General features: G+C 39.7%; 1 protein-coding gene across 1 annotated transcript; it reads left to right on the forward strand.

The window, feature by feature from the left end:
- The first annotated feature begins 8,819 nt into the window (after positions 1-8,819).
- LOC121389445 (mannose-binding protein C-like) lies at positions 8,820-18,900 on the forward strand. Its single transcript, XM_041521075.1, has 4 exons — positions 8,820-8,949; positions 9,497-9,750; positions 12,601-12,786; positions 17,116-18,900. The coding sequence occupies exons 1-4, from the start codon at positions 8,870-8,872 to the stop codon at positions 17,331-17,333; spliced, it is 738 nt and encodes a 245-aa protein (XP_041377009.1). The 5' UTR covers positions 8,820-8,869; the 3' UTR covers positions 17,334-18,900.
- Positions 18,901-19,629: the final 729 nt, after the last annotated feature.

The following is a 19,629-nucleotide window of genomic DNA, read 5'->3' on the forward strand; positions in this document are numbered from 1 at the left end:
CACGCACTGAGCTGTTTTGAACCGTAAAGCACCGTGTGAATAAAGGATTAAAATTAGAACTTTACAGTTATTTGCTTGTCTCGCTATTCTTCGCATCTAGAATGCCATTGTTTACGTAAGTTATGGGAATTTGTTTTACTCTGTACTCGTGCGCTATAGAAGCGAAGGTAGTGATAGATGGTGTGGGGATCAACTCTCCTATACATAAAGCACCTGACAGGATTCCAGGCACCGGCATTGGTGGTGTGGTGGTTAAGCCACTGGACATAAGGCTGGTATACCAGCGTAGGTACAGGGTTCGTAGCCTGGTACCGGCTCTCGCTAGGAGCGACTTTTAACGACTCAGTGAGTAGGTGTAAGACCACTACACCGTCTCCTCTCTCAATAACCATTAACAACTAACCCAGACAGGTAAGATAGCTACGGTGTTCAACACATTGCTGAGAGAGAGAGAGAGAGAGAGAGAGAGAGAGAGAGAGAGAGAGAGAGAGAGAGAGAGAGAGAGAGAGAGAGAGAGAGAGAGAGAGAGAGAGAGAGAGAGAGAGAGAGAGAGAAACTGACAGATACACACCTACACACATGGAGGGAGAGAGAGAGAGAGAGAGAGAGAGAGAGAGAGAGAGAGAGAGAGAGAGAGAGAGAGAGAGAGAGAGAGAGAGAGAGAGAGAGAGAGAGAGAGAGACAGACAGACAGAGAGATAGAGAGACGAGGGTGGGGGGCAGTTGGTGCCACTTAAACTAATTCTACCGATAAAGCAACAAGGAGGTTTATATATTCGCATCCTTATAAATCTGTGACAATTCATGGAGTCCGCTAATTCTACGGAAAGTACTAGCCTGAGATGACGTGGATCTGGGATGGTTCATATAAATCATACGCATACAGACAGGCACGAACACACACACAGCCATACATGCATCCATGCATCCATCCATCCATCGGGGGCGGGACGTAGCCCAGTGGTAAAGCACACACATTATGTGCGGTCGGTCTAGGATCGATCCCCGTCGGTGTACTCATTGGTATATTTCTCGTTCCAGCCAGTGCAGCACGAGAGGTATATCAAAGACAATGATATGTGCTATCCTGGCTGTGGGATGGTGCATATAAAAGATCCCTTGCTACTAACAGGAAAATGTTCTCTCTAATGGCCGGCGCAGACGAGCGTGTTTTAACGCATGCGTCTTTCGTTAAAAAACGCATCCGTACGAACGCAGTAAAAACGCATCATGTGCGACCCCCTCTGCGTTGTGTTTTTTTAGCGCAGCGTCGATTTTTCAAATATCAAACATGTTTGATTTTAGACGCACAAACGCATCCGTCTCCTGCCGTATCCGTCTAAAAACGCACGTGTGCACCTACTTGCGTCTGCGTTGCGTTCACATTTTTTATATTGACCAATCATCTGTCTATATATCTGTATATAGCGAAATTAACAATTATTGGTTTCAGCGATGAATAGAACTGTGAAAACAGACCCGACCATTAAAAATGACTAACATGTAAATGTTTCAACACAAATAATTTCCAACTGCCTGCTTTCTAAATAGATGAAATAAAAAAATAAAAATGATTGCATTCATTGTACTATGCCTAATAATAATAATTAAAACAAATAAGAAAGATTTATATCGTAATAGTATATTGTATATAATGTTTTAAATAAAGTTTATTATGTTTTAAAATGTATTAATAATTTACATTTAATCTTTGTTATTTTTGCTAGAGTAAAATATGAATAAATTAATTAATAAAAGAAATCGTCAGTGGATCGCAGGAACGCAGCGCAGGTAGGCGCACACAAAACGCACCCGTCTGCGTTGAGTATGCGTTTTTTTAACGCAGACGCATGCGTTAAAAAACGCTCGTCTGCGCCGGGCATAAGACTATATGTCAAAATAACCAAATGTTTGGCATCCAATAGCTGATGATTAATAAATCGATATGCTCCAGTGGTGTCGGTAAACAACACAAAATTTAACGTTGATATCAAACGATTAGTAATACGATGACGACGATGATGACAATGATGATAAATAATCAATTAAATACAGAAAAAAAAAATCATCATAGACAACTAAACTGTACTCAGTGAATTCTATTTGCCCGTGTTACCGCATCACTAGTTCAATGTTTAGACTAATGATTCTGAAATCTCGTTTCATATCACTCATTTCATTTAATTTCATTTCAACTTATTTTCGTGCTTATAGCCAATTAAGGTTCAAGCACGCTGTCCTGGGCACACACAGACACACCTTGGCTGCCTGGGCTGTCTGTACAGGATAGTGGGTTAGTTAATTATTAATTGGTAGTGGTTAGTGAGAAAGAAGAGGGTGTAGTGGCCTTACACCTATCGGATAGGCTATCCACCGAGTCGTTAAAACTCGCTCTGGGTGGGAGCCAGTACCGGGCTACGAACCCGGTACCTACCAGCCGTATGTCCGATGGCCAAACCATGACACCACCGAGGCCAGTACCCAGTTTCAGATGTGTATTCTATTGGTCTGACGGACATACAGACCTAGGGTGCGTACGTCTGGAAGAAGGGCAATGTCGCAACTAGCCCGAGTACTCTGACAGTAAGAGAGCTAGACGGACATTTGGAGGCTCTGTTATTTGTCTACATGTCCGTCTTGCTCTCCTACTGTCAGAGTACTCGCGCTACATCAATACGTACTTAAAACTGTGTGTCACGGTGATCCTATAATACCCTAACTGAATGAAACACGATTATCCAAATATCTCTCCTAACTGTATATCTATTAGATATCTCTGTATCGGGCAGTTATACCCGCGTGGCTCGTCTAGGTATGATCAGAGATAAGATCTTATATATAAAGTATAAGTAATATAGCACGTTTAGTTCACTAGAAAACACAACAAAAACACAATACACTTTGGAATCTGTATTGATACTACGCTGACAAATGTACTGCCGCAGTAGTTAATTAACAACAACAAATAATAACAACCCAGAACTGATCACTTAATTAGTTAATCTCTAGGTGTCTAGTTTACACAATATTCTAATCACTTCACCGTGACACAACACCCACACGTGTGATAATCGAGAAACGCTTCCAGGGGAACTTAATTACTAAAGGAATTACAACTCTATTCCTAACTGGTTAATTTTTAATTAACCTTTAAATACTCATTCAGTAACCTTATAATACAGAATTAATACTGGTACCTATCACAATAAAGATAATACCTACAGTTTACCTAGGTCCTCTAGGATGACTGGCTACGCTTTAATATTTTAGAACAGTGAAGCCTACAATTTACTTCGTCAGATTACCGGCAGCACCGTCTAAATAATATTGGTATAATACAGTATTAGAATATTTAAAGTCACATCAATCACATCAAGGTTATACAACAGAGCAGAAATAATATTTACCAAACCCAAACGGACACGTACCCTGGAAGCCTTCCAATATGTTTCTCCCTGTTATCTCTAAAACCCTAGCTATTTATTATAAAACCGAATATCGCCTAGGGGTACAACGCGGTCCTCCCCCTATCAAGTGATATTTCCACAGCGACCAAGCCGTCATATTTTTCTTAGATGACCAGACTTGCTGATGCCTAGTCGCCAAAATCACGTAACTATTACGTAACTACTGGCCACATGGCCTCCGCAGCTGGTCTGGGTGTGTATTGGAAAGAGCACGACCACCGTCGCGCAGAGGTATTACGTAACAAAGTGCCCACCCGGGCTTAAGTGCATATTGGAACTGCACACGGCCCTCTAAAACAATTAATATCGCCACAGGCGAAAACAAAATTAAGAGCATGTTCCGTCACACTGTGATAAAAGGAAGCCGAGCAATTCTAGGGGCGATGAGGAATGCACACTGTTAAAAACGAAGATCAGTTCATTTATATACTACCCTGTATTTTAGGGGCGATAGCCCAGTGGTAAAACGATCCCTTGATGCGCGGTCGGTTTGGGATCGATACCTGTCAGTGGGTCCATTGGGCTATTTCTCGCTCCAGTCAGTGTACCACGACTGATATATCAAAGGCCGTGGTGTGTGCTATCCTGTCTATGAGATGGTGCATATAAAAGATCCCTTGCTGCAAATAAAAAAAGAGTAGACATTGAAGTGGCGACAGCGGGTTTCCTCCCTCAATATCTGTGTGGTACTTAACCATATGTCTGACGCCATATAACCGTAATTAAAATGTGTTGAATACGTCGTTAAATAAAAGCATTTCCTTCTTTCCTTACCCCTGTACTTGGCCATGCGAATCTAGACAGAGTTGCATAGCAAACTGAGGATGACAACAACTGGTGGAGTTGTATCGCAAGTATGACGTCGACTGGAAAACGCACATTAAAACTAAACCTTGAATACAGTCTTTTGCTTTATTTATTGCCCACCAGCATACATCCATTTAAACAAAATCGATAGAATGCATTATTGTTTCTTGCTACGATTATACATCTGGCCGGTGCGTTTTAAATGGAGTTCAGTATTCCCAAAAAAAGGAGACATCACGGAACCATTTATATTATGCACTTTCACAAACACTGGGAAATGCTTAAAACGGCATTTGATAATATATATATATATATATATATATATATATATATATATATATATATATATATATATATATATATATATATATATAGAACAGCATTAAAAACACACCACCATTTGATGATAATTAATGTGAATGGGGCGTGTATCAGCATTAAAAATATCAATGAATAAGTACCGTAGTACCTTATAGACCATGAATGAGGACGAATAACTTACAAAAATGATTGCCTGAACACTTCATGAAACACAACACCAAAACACAACATAGTGCATGCATAGCATGAAAAACGTAAATTGAATGTGCAAATCATGCTGTTTGGGGCTATAAAAGATGGTCTCTGAAAAGCCACTTCCATTTATGAAGTAGTCTTTGAGGGAACGTTAAACAAGTGATGGCAAGGTTGACAGCTGAGGAACGTGAACGTGCCTTAGATATGCTTCAAGTCAGCATTTCGAGAAGAGTCATCGCACCGCGGTTTGGATGCCACTATTCAACAATCACTAGACTCCACAGGAGATACTAGCAGACAGGAACCACTAGGGACCGTCCACGTCCAGGCCAACGACGTGTTACGGCACCACCACAGGATCACCATATTGTTCGCCTTCATATTCGTGATCGAACGCTACCAGCTGCCAGGACTGCACAAACTGTTCAAGGTCGACGAGGGGTTATCAACGCAGACACTGTGCGTCACCGTCTTCGCTCTGCTAGGCTGCGTGCTCAACGACCATATGTTGCACCTATCCTGACTGATCGACATCGAAATAAGCTCCGACGTTTGGCAGAAAGGTATCGTCATTGGAGATTACAACGTTGGCATGGTGTGCTATTCTCTGACGAATCCCGTTTCCATTTAAGGAATGCTGATGGTCGGTTGCGGGTGTGGCGTAGGCGTGGAGAACCTACTCCCTTGTCCAGACGGATCGATGTGGTGGAGGGAGTGTCATGTGGGGCGGGATCAGTTATTATCATCGAACAGTACTCCATGTTTGCCGTGGCAGAATGAATGTCATTTACTACCGGGATAACTTATTGGGATAACGTCTTGCAAAATAACGTCATTCCCTTGTTTTCATCAGCATCGGGATATGCACACGTTTCAGCAAAACAACGCCCGAGCGCACACAGCACGTGTTACAACAGTATCCAGGGAACAATAATGTCCTTTTGCTTGAACGACCTGCACTGTCCCCTGATTTATCGCCAATAGAGGATTTTTGGTATTACCTTGGTCAACGCATCTAACGTCGTCCACAAATGAATAGCCTTAGAGAACTGGAAAACGCACTACAGCAGGAGTGGAATGCTGTCCCCCAGAACACTATTCGCAGACATATCGGGTCGATGAGAAGACGTTGTATGGCTTGTGTTGCTGCAGATGGTGGTCATACGCTCCATTGACTTTTCATTGTGACGCCACATGTCTTTCATACGTAGATGAATTAAAACTAATCAATGATTGAGCATCCTTTTTTGTTTGTTGTTATTATCAATCATCCATCTATTGCTGTTCACAACAAAAACATTTATTGCTCAGGTATTCTTTTCAAAATCCAAAAATGTCCTAGCGGCCACCTCGGTCACCTGCCTTAAACGGACACTTTTTCCCTCCCGAAAACGATTTATAATGTAAATGGACCTGTAATAAGCGGTCACCTGTCTAACGCTGCGGGAACCCACCTAAATCGGATCCCAAATCGCTAAAATACCTGTAGTAAGCGGCCACAGTATTTTGTTTCTATTATATAAAAAGGATATTTGAACAACAGCGATAAGGTGCAGCAAATAACCGATCTTCACACCTTCGGGAATACTAGTACCCATTCAGTCACGACATGTCTACTGTGTATCAATTAAGAAAGTATGACTGTGAAATTCATCTAATTGCCTCTGGGCAGGCTACACTTGACATTTGTAGATTCACTTACTATGACAATACACCGCACGGAGTAGGAATTCAATAATTAAATGAAAAAAGAAAACAAACTTGTTGAGAACGTTTAATTTAATACAATCCATTCGCGTTATTTCTCAAAGAGACGACATGTCAAAAGTTGATCTATAGTCAACTGTGACACATCCGTTGATTAACAGTACAGACGGTAAAACAAGACACAACAAAATGTTTTAAAGACGATATATGTGGCAACCTGTACTCAGCGGCCACCTGACTTAAGCGGCCATATATATATATATTGGATGGATCTGACATTTTAATGATTTTATTATATTAATGTCGGTAAACAGTATTGCAGAATAGTTTGTGTATATTAATTGATATGGTATACACATCAGTTACAAAACTGAGTAGTTGGTTAATTACGTAATTTGTTTATTTAGCTGTAGTAAATGTTAACTTATGGGTCAGTTTACACACGGTGCGATTTCGTCATGGGTGAAAATGAAACTTCATAACTTTGAACATTTGTTGTGATATTCACGCGTGACAGTTATTATTCGAAGGACAGTTACCTGAAAAGAAATGTTTGTAATTGTTTGCCAACAGAGGAACAGAGGATTCCACATCGTACTGTCCGTGTTGAAGATGAATAAACTGTGGGAAGACACATGTCTGAACGGCCATCATTAGCGACGATTCGTGTTACGGCAATTATTGTCGTTTAATATAGTTATTTACATATGATGTTACCGATAAAATATTAGCATTTAGTTATGCAATGTAATTAATTTAAGTAGATGTTTAATAGAGGTAAAACCTAATTATTTACCTATATCTACTTATTAATTATTTAGTAATTAGGTCGTTTTACGGCAACAACTATAGATACGCACAGCGCATGTGCGATAGCCCAGCAAGGCTGGGTCAGGTCACCCGCATTGCTGGAATTCCAGCCAGAGCTGACGATTCAGCTGTGCTGGGGTCGTTTGCATATATATAAGCGGTTGTTTGACAGCGCCGGTCAGTGAAGACACACACGTTTATCACGGGTACGTGGGTGTATTTCTATGTTTACAAACTAAACAATTATTTTATCAAAGTTACAAAACGGATTATAACGGCTTTACGCATTTTTATAAGATTAAATTCGACAGTTCTATTTATAAGACTAAATTCGACACGTAAAGTAAATAACAGTACACCCAGATAAAGTTGTTGTATTCCAAAACAAGTATTGAAAGTATAGAATGCAGTTTAGAAGATTGACATTAAATACTAATAAACATTTGCTGTTCAAATATTTATTGACAGAAATTATTATTTAGAAAAGAAAGAAGTATAAAGAAAGGGATAAAGTACACGTTTGTTATAAAAATAGCATGCACATTTGCATATTGGGGGAACAACTTCAGTAGTATAGTTTGAAGTAGTTCAGTGTTATTAATTAGTGATAATGTAGAAATTAGAATTAGCTATACAGAAATAAGAACAACTGTTGAGAATACACCAAGATTGGAATCTATTGTTTGTGCACAAATAAATAAACAAATATTATTTATTTGCATCTTGTTTGGTGACTCATTTGCCTTTCAAACGACTCATGATTCATCCTGACAAATGAATTATTATTTCACTAATGAGAGTTGTTATGAATGTATGGCCACGGTCGTTACAATATATATATATATATATATATATATATATATATATAGAGAGAGAGAGAGAGAGAGAGAGAGAGAGAGAGAGAGAGAGAGAGAGAGAGAGAGAGAGAGAGAGAGAGAGAGAGAGAGAGAGAGAGAGAGACAGACAGACAGACAGACAGAAAGACAGAAAGACAATAGCATTGACACAATACTTCACAGCTGATTTATTTGCAATAGAGAAGTTTTTGCATATATCCAGGAAGTGGCATGTTACTCCAAAACAGGGTATACAACGTGACTTGACCTAGAAATTAGTAATTATCTAGAATCCAGAAATTCTGCAGAAATGAGACAAATAAGTGAAACCACCTATTTTAACTAGACCTAAACCGCATCTGGCGAACGGTATACCACTGGCCTACGTCCCACCCCATGGGACCAAGGAGGGTCAAATGCATGTATGTTAACAGATGAAACATATTCCATCAAGAACGCCTCCCAAAGGACATCTGTAGACTAATGTTATGACAGTTAATAATTAATTATACAGTACACAAGGGGAGCGGATCGACATATTATATTCATGCATGGCTGTACTGCATTATAATGATACGATGTGAGTGATGAAAGCAAATAGATGTATTTAAGTGGAATATTTCGTTTTTGGTTTGGGTGATGAAGAATTCGAAATTGTTAGGGTTCGACGCTTGCCGGTTTGTCTGTTTCTCGTTAGCGTGAAGGTGGACAGGTTTCTTATTGAGAGATGCAGTTTTCGTCTGATACACGTATTTGGTTGTGTGCTGTTTTCGTGTGCTATAGCAACCTTCTTACAGTGACGCCGAGGTACGTATACATTTATGTCAACAACAACAACAACAACAACAGCAACAACAACAACAAAAAAGACTCCAAAAGAAAACAAAGAAAATATCAACACATGAAAAGAAAACAAACATACAAACAAACAAGATTAAAAAACACTAACCAATAAAACAAAACCCACATACAAAACAAACCAGCTATAGGCACCGAGAACGCGTGAAGTGTTTGTTTAATACAACTTCAGTGCATTTTTAAACTACGGCGAGAGAGAGAGAGAGAGAGAGAGAGAGAGAGAGAGAGAGAGAGAGAGAGAGAGAGAGAGAGAGAGAGAGAGAGAGAGAGAGAGAGAGAGAGAGAGAGAGAGAGAGAGAGAGAGAGAGAGAGAGAGAGAGAGAGAGAGAGACAGACAGACAGACAGAGGAGAGAGAGAGAGAGAGAGAGAGAGAGAGAGAGAGAGAGAGAGAGAGAGAGAGAGAGAGAGAGAGAGAGAGAGAGAGAGCGAGCGCGCGAGAGAGAGAGTGAGAGAGATATTTAGATTTCACAATTGTATAACTATCATATTTTCCAGCTGTGGCCCTTCTAAACTGTCTCACTGGTCCAGGGATTTGACGTTTGATGACGTCGAGATCACCGATTACGTCATACCTTCTGTGAGCGGTGTCAGAACAGAATGGGATTGTATATGGGACTGTAAACAGAACCCTATCTGCGTTTCGTACTCCTACAACCTTGATGGCACGTGTCGTCTGCATTCCGTTAGATTTAAGAACGGCGCCAGTTCTCTACCTATGACAGGATGGCGTCACTACTATTCTGAAATAGGTACACGTTTGATTCCCCCCCCCCCCCTCCCCTCCACTGTAGGTCTATGTTTCTATCAAACTGAGATTCATCTATTAAATATGTCCCTGCGTGTGCTGTAACCTCACCGTGATGCAGGGGTGCAACATTCTCTTTGAGAATGGCCAATACAGCACAAAATTGAAGTTTTGAGTAAGATTCAGTATCCGTAAAATTCTGTGATATTTGTGTTTTTGCACAGTTCTTTACACTGTTTTTGTTTAAGTCTTGAAATTGTTATATTGATGTTGATCATCACTTTATTTATTTGCATTACCATAGTTTGACACCCAATAGCCGATGTATTTTTCGTGCTGGGGTGTCGTTAAACATTCATTCATTCATTCATTCATTCTATTAAATATGCAAATAACACATTCCACTACACCGACGTCTCTCAACGTTTTGGCTTAATTCTCCTACTAAGAACTTTTACACATTTACCACCGCCTCTAACCAACAACAGGAGGGCTAGAGGTTACTCGAGCTACATCTATATGTGCACGTGCGTGGCCTTGCTAAGGCAGTTAAGGTGCACAGCTGATTCAGATCAGATGGGTTTCATCTTGTCAAGAAAATCCGCGAGTTAGTAGATCCGCAAGGTGTAGTGTTGTGCACAAATATATAAGGTGTATTCCAGTTTTCATTTCTGTTTTAATGTACGGGCGGCCCGACTCCGGAGGGTACGAGATGCTACCAATATAAAGTCTAGCAAATAATAGTTTGGGCCGGTGTAAACGGAATGCAAGTCTGTAGGAATTGTTGTCTGGCCGGACTTAGTCTCCTAGGAATGCAGGTCCTAGGTCTAATATACATAGGAATGCAAGTTCTAGGACTTACGTTCCTTAGGAATACTGGTCTGACTGCCAGGATATTAAGTCTGGGTCGACTTGCATTCCTGAACAATCAAAATTTAAGTCCGGTGGTACATATAAAATATAAAATTATAAATTATAAATGTAAACAAAATGAAAAGCAGTCTCCTTTCTGGTTTATTGAATTAACTTAGGATACTGGCGCCTCTCCTTATTTAAATATTTTCTATTTATTCCAATATTTTCCATTTATATTATTTGCAAGAGTACACATGTACACATTTTGTTGACCTTATTACACGAGCAAAACCAAGGTGTTTATCCATTGCGAGTTGTTCCAACTAATAAATGTTTAAACATTTAAATGTAACTCGAAAAGATTTTCAATATTTCGAAGCATGTATTAGTACTCGCAAATAAGTATAACTTGCCCATCTTATATAATTTTTTAATTTGTGCCTTTTTGTCAATAATGTTGCAGGCGCGTGTACGTAACATATGACATAGCAGACTCTGGGCTCTATCATATCTTAGTCCCAACCAACCATACCATCGATAACAAATTATGTTAAATGGTTATCATTAAGGTTTATCAATTAATAGAAATAGTGGGTTTTAACAGCTCAGTGGGCCACTACACCGACTAAGACAAAACAGTAACCCCTGAACAATTATCATACTGTCAATAATATGCACACACAATTTACAAAGATATTTTTAAACAGACTAACTATTCATGACACTTTTACACCTGACAGTTTTGGTCACAATAGGCATTCAGGCTCCCTTTTTGGGAGTAGGGGTGGGGTGTGGGCAGGCTGATTTTTATTGCCCGAATAAAACGAAAATATCCGAATCTGTAACACAGCGTATATTTATATTCGCATTACTACCAAGACGCTAAATAGGATTCCAAACAAATCAGTCTGCATTTTTACATGGATTACAACTAATATTGTGAGTAGAATGATGGAAATACATGGTGAAGATTTCAGGCCAGCTCATTTTGACCGAAAGTGTCCATTGACCCCTCCACCCCTCCACCGACCCCACCTCCATCCAGTCTCGAACGTTTATGATGTTCCTTACGACCAGGTATACAAATGCAGAGACCCTTTCCTCAACTCATATTTTATGCTTATGATGGTCAAAACTGCCATGAGGCAGGCAGTGATAATTAATTTCAAGTGTTTTGATGCTATTTTTAATTGTTCATCAGTAAAAGGTAATTTGTCATGCTTATTATTCCTGTTATTTTTATATTGTAGTAGGGCCTAACTGGCCATTATAGTACTAGTTATTAGTACTAACTACTAGAACTAAGTACAGTTTTCAAAGTTTTATTTCAGGGATTTTCAGGAATCATATATGTAATAAGCAAAATATCGGAAATAAATTCCAGAGGACTAGGAATACTAGGATTGAAAGTCCTGTGGACCAGGAGTACCAGGAATAAAAGTCCCACGGACTTACATTCCTCGGAATCCACTTCCCAGAGACTTAAATTCCTAGGAATACAAGTCCCACAGACAAGGATTCCGAGGAATGGAAGTCCGATCGGACAAAGATTAAGAAATCACAAATAATCAGATTGTGATTTACTGTCAAAATATAAACTTATAAAACATATTATTAAAAATTATGTTGGCATATATAGAAATTATCTTTTGCTGTTCGCCAAATGTTAAGTTGTTTGGAGTTACCAGTTTTCACACACACACACACACACACACACACACCCAAGATATTCGTCATATTTCAATATGGTGACAAAAATGTAACACGATTACAAAAGTTCACTCACGTATCTGATCCAGAAGTCTATGACGTAAACAAATAATTATGTTGATACTCAAACTTAAAAATAATATTATGACATAGAGATTTGAACCCACAATAATCTTAAGAGACTCGTATACTTATCCATCACACTACGAGGGAAGTCCGGCCCTGATTCCTGTTTATTCTTAGAGTGGGGCTGTCAATCTTACTAATCCAATTACAATTATCGTTGCAGGTCGCTGCCCAACAGAGGACGGGTACGTGCTGCTTAGCAGCGTGAACGTGTGCTTTAAGGCGTTTAACGAGAAGAAACCCATACATGGAGCCCGGGTCATCTGCAGCCAATCAGGTGACAGACTGATTTTCCTGGACACGGCAGAGAAAAACACAGCTGTCTGTGACTACATCGACAATAATCTAGGTAACGCCTGGCTTCAACTCAGTATTGTGACCTTTTCCAATAGTTTTACTCAGAATTCTCTGTACATTTTCACTCTACATCTGTACTCTTCTTATTGTGTATTCCTATTCTGTACTATATGCATTTAAGTTACTCTCTCTCTCTCTCTCTCTCTCTCTCTCTCTCTCTCTCTCTCTCTCTCTCTCTCTCTCTCTCTCTCTCTCTGTCTCTCTCTCTACACACAAACACACACACATACATACATACATACACACACACACACACACACACACACACACACACACACATACATACATATATATATATATATATATATACTCTTCAAAAGAAGAAACGCAAAACCACATTGTCGTAACATTTGGAGAATTGATTTAATTATTGAATGGTGAGTCCGATAATTACCAAATGTTGCAGGATTGTTCACAATTCACTCTAGTCCATTGTGAGTAAGTATAGGACACACCACCAAGGTCAAGGTCATCTGGAGTCAATACCGGGTGTGGCCTCCGCGTGTGTTGACAACTGCCTGGCACCGCCTGCCCATTGAAGCAACCAGAGTACGGATGACGTCCCGGGGGATGGTGGCCCACTCGGCCTGCAAGGCTGCTGCCAGCTCGGGCAGGGTCTGGGGCTGTGGTTGTCGCTGTCGGAGGCGTCAGTCCAACTCGTCCCATAGATGCTCAATTGGGTTCAAATCCGGTGATATCGATGGCCAAGGAAGGACATTAATGTTGTTGGTTGTTGTTCTGTAGGAAAGCCGTTGTGAGACGTGCTGTGTGAGGCCTGGCGTTGTCATGTTGGAACACTGCGTTGGCGTTGGCCATAACTGGAACGATGTGTGGCCGGAGGATCTGGTCAATGTAGCCCTGTGCATTCAGGTTGCCCTGCACGTGGACCAGGTCAGTTCTGCCAGTGTGTGAGATGGCTGCCCACACCATGACACTACCCCCGCCGAATCTGTCCACTTCCTGCACGCAGTTTGCCGCATAACGTTCACCACGACGCCTATACACGCGACATCTTCCATCATGACGTCGGAGCAGAAATCGGGACTCGTCACTGAACCACACCTGTCTTCATCGCAGTTGAGGCCATTGTCGATGAATCTGGCACCACTGCAGTCGGAGTCGACGGTGTGTGTGGTGTTAAGATGACACCTCGAACTGGACGGCTGGCACGAATTCCTACCTCACGTAGGCGGTTCCGTACGGTCTGGTCGGATATCCTGCGCAAACCTGGTATTGCTGCGGCTGTGGAGGTGGCAGTAGTCAATCGTTCCCGAAGGTGGCGTACCCGGATGTAGCGGTCCTGCCCGGGGGTAGTGACCCGTGGTCGACCGGATCTAGGGAGGTCACGTGTTGATCCATGTTGCTGGTAACGGTCCCACAGTCTGGAGATGGTGCTTGGGGACACATGGAATGCCCTGGCAACGGCCGTTCTGGATTCGCCTGCGTCTAGTCGGCCGATGGCATTGTTTCTCTGCGGTTCACTGAGACGTGGCATGTCCTGGATTGTCAACTGTCGGCCAGATACAGAGGCCAGGCAAGCGAACACCCTGCACTTGTATACTGTCGGTGTTCATGTTGTACGTGCAGACAACGCTCGTGCAGTGGTGACATGGTTTGCACGTGGCTGCGTTTTTGCGAATATTCACATTTTGGAACTTTATTGTACAGTAGCTGCGTTTTATCGAATGTAACCGTGGGAATGTGTTATGAACCGGTAGGAAACATAAAAGTTATAACCCATTTGTACCCTTTTGCGTTTCTTTTTTTGAAGAGTATATATATACATATACATATACATATACATATACATACATACATATATATATATATATATATATATATATATATATATATATATATATATTAAACAGTGTTGTACGAACAATGTGAATGACTACAACACAATTAATTATGCAATGCACTTTCACAAAAGATACAAGATGCATATAATCTTCCTACAAAGAAATATAAAACTCTATTAAAGTCGCACGCCCTAGTTTCAGCCCGCGAAAATTAATTCTTATTTTGGTTAATCTACAAAACTGTAACACACTTAGATTATGTTTTTATAAAATAGAGTGAAAAAGCAGGTTTTATATCGATAAATACCATGGGAATCCCCGTGACCCAATAACTTGAAATAATTTTGAAAGTTAGTATTCTGATGTCACCGGTAGATGTCGCTCGAAGCACAGAAATGCCTATGTCACGACACATTTCCCAGAGTGGACACAGACTTGGGGTGCGTTCCTTTCACCTCTACTGGGCGTGTTCCAACTGTTCTGTCCTCTCCAAATATCGTAACACGTGTTGGTTTTAAGGGTTTGTAACGTTTTGTATTGAGATACTTGCTTGTCTGAACTTTATTGTTAATGAAAATGTTAACGAACGGTGAAGAAAAACCTCACAAATGAACGACAAGCAAACGACAACACATCGGATGTTGATTACGCGAACCGTGCACGAGAAAACAAACCGAACCAAAATGACAACGGTCACGTGGTATACCAATGTCTGTGACGTTGAAAAGGGAAGATCCCCTCTAAAAATAGATTAGACCTTGTCTGCACAACGCTTTTTTCTCAGACGCTTTTTTAAGAAATACGAAAAATGCATTTTGTGGTATTACAAACACCAGGATTACCAGAATTACCAAAAAACATTTCAGGTGAATGGAAATGTATATTCTAAATAATAAAATGTAAGTAAAGTGCAATTTTATTTGTGAGAAAATGGGTTTAATAGCGAAAAACAACGGCGTAATGGTTAACAACTAGGGCGTGTCCCTTTAAATAAAATCCATACAAGATTTTTAAAATACTAATCTCGTATAAACTATATAAATGTTTATTACATAATTATGTTAGATTTTTTATATTTGTAAAATAGAAAATGGTGACATACTTTTCTACAAATATGTTGGATATCTTCTCGATGTGCGATTAAAATAGCCATTAAGCAGCAACCGTACAATATTTATAAAGGACTTATGTGTATAAATCAACACACTATAACAATGACAATGATAGATGGTTGTGCAAATTAACATCCCAAGTCACTCGGAATGACATAATCCACTACACTATATATTTTCTCTCTCTCACTCTCTCTCTCTCTCTCTCTCTCTCTCTCTCTCTCTCTCTCTCTCTCTCTCTCTCTCTCTCTATATATATATATATATATATATATATATATATATATATATATATATATATATATATATATATATATATATATATATATATTTATATAAATCCACTAGACTATATATTTATGCAAAAAGGTGTTATTTTCACATCTTCATCTGGTTGCAATAGATAAAACGGTAATGATGTGCAATGACTCTTACACGTTTTGGTTACAAAACAATTAGATATTATTGCTCGTAATAGTAATAATGACATAGGATAGTGTAGTATTTTCCTTGAAACATTATAAATCATCTCTAAGTTGTTATTCTGTGGTCCCTCAAATAACCGTGAATGCTCATGATGGAAAATTCGTAAACGTCACAGCCTGGAACAAAACGGAATACCAACAAAGATAAACCTTAAATGCACACTTTATTTACACTTAATAATCATATTTACGCTTATCCACATACCTAACATTTACATCGTGTTGGTCATTTCTGTCGTTCGAGAGTTAGACGGACATTTGAACGGTTATGAACGTTCTCTCAGCCAGAGGTAATGCTATAGTGAAAACACGAACTTGCTGCCTCCCACAATATTCCTTCTCTACCACATTTTAATACCTTTTAGCACACGTCCTTCTTTTTTTAAAAACGAAGACGTTGTCTCACATATCTGGCTTTTATTCTGCCTAGCAGATGCTATTTTCTACGAACAAGGCTAAATACAAAGAAGCAATGTGTATTATTGTCACGTATTTAAGGCCGAACTAACATCTGAGTATATTCTACAAACGGGAAGACAAATTACGAACAATCAATTTATAAACACGTTTTAAGGCAGCACTATAAAAATGTGTGTTTTAACCATAGTTTAAAAAACATCTGGAACAATTCCTGAGGCATGTCTGAACACGCATTGTGACATCATACCCCGAAGATAAGACCGAGGCTTCTATGCATTGTATTTAATGGTGTTACAATAAGATGAGGTGGGACTTTCAGTTAATTAAATTTGTGGATGTGTTTGTATTTTGTATTGGTAATTGATGTTACAACATAATGATGTGAAATTGTAACTTTACTATACTGCGTATTTATTAAAACGGTAGATGTTCTTGTATTTTGCATTAGTAAATGGTGTGACAGTCTGACGAGGCGAGCTGGTAACTTTAATACAATGTTCAGTTTCAGACGTGTATTACATCGGCCTGAACGACATACAGACAGAGGGACAATATGTATGGGATAACGGAGACGTAGCTACGTTTTTAAAGTGGATGTCTGGGGAACCTAACAGTTATGGCGGAAACGAAGATTGCGCGTTAGTAAAAACGTCGATCGGTTCATTCCTTGACTTCTCTTGCACAAGGTCTAGGAAATTCATTTGTGAAAAGGTTCTCTGATGATGGACCTTGACAGTCACCTTGAAGTAGACCTGCACCTAGGGAATACGTTTGGATAAAAAAAAATACTTTGATCACGGACATTGTCAATAACCTTGATGTAAACTTGCACCTAGGGAATACGTTTGCATAAAAAGTACTTTGATCACGGACATTGTCAATAACATCGATATAGATCTGCACCTGGGGAATACGTTTGGTTAGAAATGTACTTTGATCACGGACATTGGCAATAACCTTGTAGCAGACCTGCACCTAGGGGATATGTTTGGATAAAAAGTACTTTGATCATGGATATTGTCAATAACCTTGTAGTGGATATACTCCTAGGGATTACGCTTGTGATAAAAAGTGCTTTGATCATGGACATTCTCTTTCACCTTGAAATAAACTTGCACCTAAGGAATACGTTTATGAAGAATTAATTTGATCATGGACCTTGTTCGTGTTCCACTCAACCAAAATCAACATCTCCATCCATATAATTCAGCTTTGTGTTGAGCAATACTGTGCTACACAACACGCGTATACCTGTGCATCAGTGAATAAAGACACTTTAACAGGAGGGAGTATACGCTCATGGACCTCAGTGAAAACAGTGATGATAGCAGGTATTTCCGAAAGGCGACATTCGCCAGTTTCAAATGTAAATAATTTCAATCTCTAAAAATGCCTTTGTTATAAACCCTTGGATTGGTCAAATTCGTATCACGTGATGATAAAAACTGACATTCATAGCACCATGAATCTCAGTTTAGCGCTATTTTTGTCTTATAGCCGGAACTACAGTGTGTAAAGCGGTTTTTCGTTTCATACTAGCATGAAACTAAAAAATGTTCACGTTCAATTCTTAATACATGTTAAAAGATTGTGGTTAATATATTATTGTTATTTAGACACTTGGTCGAGAAACAATAAACCTATAGCCACCGCACAGACTATTCCTATGAACAAAACCAGCATGGGGTATTTTATATGGATTTTCCAATAGACAGAGAAGTGCGTAAAAGTGTCTTGACAGCTGTACTTATTGCAAAGAGCTACGTCCATTTGACTCTACATTGTGCAGAGATGTGATCGAGATCATGAATGACGGTTGTGTCGTCCAGGTTTGATGCACCAGTTGTAGGACATAAATGTGGACACCGAAGGCGATCGATCGTTTTTGTTAACATATATGATGAGGAATACAATAAAGCAGGTCTACATAATGTCCTTTCCGAGTGGCACTTAGCTCATTCTGAAGCCGGTCTATAAGCACATACATTCCTATGCATCTATTGATTTAAATATCGATTTGTTAACACTGCATATCAATATTCCGTATTTTGGTATTTGCAAAAATGTTAATGATACCAAAATATATTAAACAAAGTGGTTTTTCTCAAACAGAATCTGAATATCTCAAAAATAAAGCCATTTATGTAATCAAAGCCGTATCTCTAGACAAGGCAGATACAAAAGGATATTTTGGTAAATTCGTTATCTTCAGTGGTTTGAAGTACAGCCAGCAAATATGTATGTGCCATCTTCCTCCCTCTCTCTCTCTCTCTCTCTCTCTCTCTCTCTCTCTCTCTCTCTCTCTCTCTCTCTCTCTCTCTCTCTCACTTATCTCTTTGTCTCTCTTTGCCTGTCTCTGTCTCTCACTCCCCCTCTCTCACTCATCTCTTTGTCTCTCTTTGTTTGTCTCTGCGTGTATGTGTGTCTCTTTGTCTCTTTCTCATTCCCCCTCTATCACTCATCTGTTTGTCTCTCTTTGTCTGTCTCTGTGTATCTCGCTCTTCTCTCTGTCTCCCTCTCATTCTTCCATATCTCACTCATATATTTGCCTCTCTTCGTATGTCTCTGTCTCTCACTCCCCCTCTCTCACTCATCTCTTTGTCTCTCTTTGTTTGTCTCTGTGTATGTGTCTCTTTGTCTCTTTCTCATTCCCCCTCTATCACTCATCTGTTTGTCTCTCTTTGTCTCTCTGTGTATCTCTCTCTCTCTCTCTCTCTCTCTCTCTCTCTCTCTCTCTCTCTCTCTCTCTCTCTCTCTCTCTCTCTCTCTCTCTCTCTCTCTGGGTGGGTGTGTCCCTCTCTGTATCTCTCTTCCCCTCAATCTCCCTCTATAGCTGTTTCTCTGTGTATCTCTCTCTCTCTCTCTGTATTAGTTTGTATGCGTGTGTGTGTGTGTGCGTGTGTTTGATGATATCAGACGAGCATATCTTGATCTATTGCTGAACTCCGTCATGAGCACCGATTATAGTTCCATTGTTTTCAAGCTCGAAGCTGATACCACTGCTTTAATAATGCAT

This window comes from Gigantopelta aegis, chromosome 14 (genome assembly GCF_016097555.1).
Source record: "Gigantopelta aegis isolate Gae_Host chromosome 14, Gae_host_genome, whole genome shotgun sequence".
NCBI lineage: Eukaryota > Metazoa > Mollusca > Gastropoda > Neomphalida > Peltospiridae > Gigantopelta > Gigantopelta aegis.